The 4,861-nt window shown below is 52.8% G+C and overlaps 1 protein-coding gene across 1 annotated transcript; it reads left to right on the forward strand.

Annotated features, from left to right (window-relative positions):
* The first annotated feature begins 2,479 nt into the window (after positions 1-2,479).
* Positions 2,480-4,861, forward strand: CYP8B1 (cytochrome P450 family 8 subfamily B member 1). Its single transcript, XM_019633310.1, has one exon. The coding sequence runs from the start codon at positions 2,576-2,578 to the stop codon at positions 4,280-4,282; it is 1,707 nt and encodes a 568-aa protein (XP_019488855.1). The 5' UTR covers positions 2,480-2,575; the 3' UTR covers positions 4,283-4,861.

A 4,861-nucleotide genomic window follows, 5' to 3' on the forward strand; every position in this document is an offset into this window, starting at 1 on the left:
CGGGGGTGGGGGGCTCCTCTGCTTGTCGTTGATCCTTCCAGGCGGTTCCGCCCAACGTCGTAACCCCGCCCCGCCCCGCCCCTCCAGTGGAGTTGGCGGATCGCGGATTCGAGGTGCTGGTTGTGGATCGCTGGCCTCCGGTGGTCATAGCTGGGAGGGCAGCCGCGCAGGCCGAATTCCCAGGAGCCAGCCAGTATCCGCCCAGGGAAGAGCCAGTAGTCACTGCGCGTCCACCAGGCCGTCCCTCTGTGACCCTGGGTGACCGGACCGGCTGGTGTGATAAGGGTTCAGTGCGGCCTGATGGGTCAAAGCCCGAGTCCGCACTAAGCCTGCGGAGTCAGCACCCTGCTGGAGGCTCGTTGCCTCTCCTGTGAGCTCTGCAGCCACATTGGCCCCCAGAGTGGGTGGACACTGAGGACGGAAGAGGGGCCACAGGTTAAACCTGACAAGGTCAGGAGACTGAAAAGAACCACATAAAATGGCATGAACATTTAAAAAAATCATAACTAAGGTGGTCCATGGCGGGAAGTCACATCTTTAGCCTAAAGCTTCCTTCATAAAGTCAATCTTCACTTTAAGTGCGGCTGCCCATTGTCTTTCTGCACCCAAGATGACATCCTTGGAGTATCAGTAATCCCTTTTTCCAGACCAGAGCAGGAAAGTACAGAATCCCTCATTATTATTCTTGTCCCTTGATTAATATCTCTACGTGAGCTATTCATTATCCTGTACCCGCCTAGGTAAAGAAGTACCTGTCTCTCCAATTTATTTGTATCCAATCCCAGAGATTTCCCGCTTTATTTTCTCCCACCCCCTTAATCTACCACCAGTGGATTTCATTTAACCCTCCTCTGATTTAACACCTGATCATTCGCAGAATGTAAAAGAATTTACAAGACTAGCCAGAGAAAAGATTTACTGAAAGTTAAAAGGGAGAGAGAGAGAGTTCTGTCTGGAACTGGCAGAAGTTTAGCCAGGGCAGAGTCCAATGGGGGACAGCAGCACCAATGAGAAGGAGTGCTGGGGTTTGATAGTTTTCCAAGCAGGATGTGGGGTGCTTGTCAAGATTGCAGAGGGGCTGCCGTTACAATGGTCTTCTCCTGGGAATCGTCATGTTCCCATCTATGATGGATGTCAGCTTGCAGGAGGTTGCTGTTGTGATTGGGAACTGTTCCGTTCCCATCTATGATGGGTGTTTGTCAATATGCAGGGGGTTGCCGCTGCAACTGGGAACTGTCCTGTTCCCACCTATGATGGATGTAAGGCGCTTGTCAGCCTGCAGCTGCAGTGCTGGCTAGGGGAGTCAGAGCCAAGCGGTTAATGTTTTAGCTCTCTCCTGTTAGCCCACAAGCTCGCTCCTGTTAACTCTTTGCCTGTCCTATCCTGCCAGCTCACAAGCCCACTCCCATTAATTATTTGTCTCATCAGTTCATGGTTGTAGCAAAATTTCTGGTAGTAAATGCCCAGTAAATATACGTTAAATGGAAAGATGGGGCTGTTTCCATGTTGAATGGAAAGAGGGAATGAATGGATGAGTAGGTGTGAGTGAATGTAAGATGGTGCTGCCACCCATGAAAAACCAGGGGACTAAGTTCAGCTCATTGGAGTTAGCCTGCAGTTTCTGGATTCTAAGGCTAAACAGAGTTAATGCTCTGAGTTTTGCTGTGGTTGCCATGAGCGATCAGAGAGGACTCCATGGAGGCAGACTGTGGATATGTCCAGCTTCTGTGAAGGGTTGATGCACAAGACAAAGGGAGTTCACTCAAGAGGGCACGTGGAAATCTACGGTTGTCTGAGGACACAAAGTCCCTGTTTGCAGGTCATTTAGGAAGTTAGAGTCACTTGAGGGTTATCAGAACTGGTTGAATTGAGTCTGAACCTCAAATAGTTTGGACTCAATTCAACCAGTTGCAAAAATGGGCCAGGCTGCTTGACTAATGCCTTCGAGTCAGTGGCACAGTGTTCTGCTTCTTGGGCCTGCTGGCAGGGACCTGACCTAACATCTCCAGACGACCCTAAGTAAACGGTCAACTCACCTCACCCAAGCCAGGGCAGATGTCAGAGAAAGCCCCCACTACACTCTGAGTGTAGATCCTTATCGTGAAATAAAGCAATTGGTTTGAAGTCCCTATTATCTCTGACATTTCATAATTCCAAGATTCCCAGTCTGTCCTTGCTAGAGAAGTGTGCAAGCGAATTGGGCCAGTGGCAGGGCCCCAGGTCAGAGGCTCAGAGACTGAAGTCTTGCACAGAGCTCAGTCTGGGAGGCTCTGTGGGTCTTCTAAAGATGAGAAAGGGGTAGATGTGAAATTTAGTGCTTGTTGCATTTCTGCTGCATAACAAATTAATGAATAAGTGAATGCATGAGTAAGTAAAGGTGGGAATGGTAAGTCAGGGGGGTGGGAGTGGGGTCAAGGAGGAAGGCTTTGTAGAGAAGATGCTGGAGCTGAGTCTGAAAAAGTCAGAGCAAAGCCTGAAGCTGATGAGGGCACAGTGACCACAGCTAGACGCTTCCTTCTACCACCGCTAGAAACTTCCTTCTGAGCTTTCTCCTGGTCCCGCCTCCTCCTCCCACATGACCAAGCTCTGGCAAGAGCTAAAGCCACTCCCAGAGACTGTCTTTGCCAGGGTGTTTTGGTTATTTGCAATAACTTGCTGTCACAGGGCAAGGTCCAGGAGGACAGAGCTTTCCATCCTCGCTTTGTCAAGGCTTCCCAAAAGCTCCCTGGTACCCAGAGAACAGTGTGTCCAGAGCTTAACCTGGAAGAGCACAGCCATGGTGCTCTGGAGTCTGGTGCTGGGAGCCTTGCTGGTAGCCATTGTGGGGCGCCTGTGCCAGCTGGGGCTGCTCCGGCAACGCGGGCCCCAGGAACCTCCTCTGGACAAGGGCCCTGTTCCCTGGCTGGGTCATGCCATGGCTTTCCGGAAGAATATGTTTGAATTCCTGAAGCGCATGCGGGCCAAGCATGGGGAAGTGTTCACAGTGCAGCTAGGGGGCCAGTACTTCACCTTTGTCATGGACCCCCTCTCCTTTGGCCCCATCCTCAAGGATGCGCAGAGAAAACTGGACTTTGTGGAGTATGCGAAAAAACTGGTGCTGAAGGTGTTTGGATACCACTCAGTGCCGGGAGACCACCAGATGATACACTCAGCCAGCACCAAGCACCTCATGGGGAATGGCTTAGAGGATCTCAACAAAGTCATGCTGGACAGCCTGTCCTTGGTTATACAGGGGTCCATGGAACAGAGTCCGGATGCCAGGTGCTGGCGTGAGGATGGCCTCTTTGACTTCTGCTATAATGCCTTGTTCAAGGCCGGTTACCTGAGCTTGTTTGGCTACACAAAGGACAAGCAGCAGGACCTGCTACAGGCAGAGGAGATATTTGTGCAGTTCCGCAAATATGACCGTCTGTTCCCCAGGTTTGTTTACTCCTTGCTGGGACCCCGGGAGTGGCTAGAAGTGGGCCGGCTCCAGCGTCTCTTCCACAAGACGCTCTCGGTGAAAGATAACCTAGAAAAGGACGGCATAAGCAACTGGATAGCCTACATGCTTCAGTTTCTGCGTGAGCAGGGAGTAGCTCCAGCCATGCAGGACAAGTTCAACTTCATGATGCTCTGGGCCTCCCAGGGGAACACAGGCCCTACCTCCTTCTGGGCCCTCTTGTTCCTCCTGAAACACCCAGAAGCCATGCAGGCTTTGAGAGAGGAGGCTGCCCAGGTCCTGGGGGAGGCCAGGCTGAAGGCCGGGCAGTCTTTCAACTTTGAGGTCAGTGCCCTGCACCGCACCCCAGTGCTGGACAGCGTGATGGAGGAGACACTGCGGCTGGGGGCTGCGCCCACCCTCCTCAGGGTGGTGAGAAGTGACCACGTCCTGAAGATGGCCAGTGGGGAGGAGTACCGGCTTCGCAGCGGCGACATCGTGGCCCTCTTCCCTTACCTCTCAGTGCACATGGACCCTGACATCCACCCCGAGCCCACCGCCTTCAAGTACGACCGCTTCCTCAACCCCAATGGCAGCCGAAAAGTGGACTTCTACAAGGCAGGCAAAAAGATCCACCACTACACCATGCCATGGGGCTCGGGCGTCTCCATCTGCCCTGGGAGGTTCTTGGCCCTCAGCGAGATGAAGCTCTTTGTCCTGCTCGTGATCATGCACTTTGACCTGGAGCTGGTAGACCCTGACATACCTGTGCCGCCCGTGGACCCCCGGCGCTGGGGCTTTGGCACCATGCAGCCCAGCTACGACGTGCGCTTCCGATACCGCCTGCGGTCTCCTGAGTGAGCCCTGCCAAGGGGGCCACAGCCTGGCCAGTGGGGCTGCCTTGGGGGCTCCACCTCCTCCCACCCCTGTGAAGCCCCAGACCCCCACCAGCTACCCCCCACCTCTGTCTTGGTTGTCTTCCTTGCTCTCTGGCCTCCTTCCAGTCACCTCTCAGGCTTATCATTCTCTTTTTAAAACACCGTCTCTCGCAGTGGGTTCTGCAGAACCTCCCCCCCTCCCCCACCGGGAGTCCAGGGGAAGAGGAAATACCCTGCGGGCACCTCAGTTTGGGAGATACCACATGCCTTGGCAGATCCTGAAGCACGGAAACTGGTGACCGTGAGTAGCGCAGCATCTTGCGAATGTTAGCCTCCACCCCCGCCCATGCTGCTTTCTGCTTTTCCTCCACACTTACTCCACGTCCGGTGGGGGTCACATTCTAGAACAGTGTTGTCCGATGGCGATACAAAGCAAGCCACATGTGTAATTTTTAGATTTCCTAGTTGATACATTTTTTAAAAAGTAAAACGCATTTTAAAATAATATAGTTTACTTAACCCATATGTCCAAAGTATTAGCATTCCAACATGTAATCAATAT

Source organism: Hipposideros armiger, unplaced genomic scaffold (assembly GCF_001890085.2).
Source record: "Hipposideros armiger isolate ML-2016 unplaced genomic scaffold, ASM189008v1 scaffold_18, whole genome shotgun sequence".
Classification (NCBI taxonomy): Eukaryota; Metazoa; Chordata; class Mammalia; order Chiroptera; family Hipposideridae; genus Hipposideros; species Hipposideros armiger.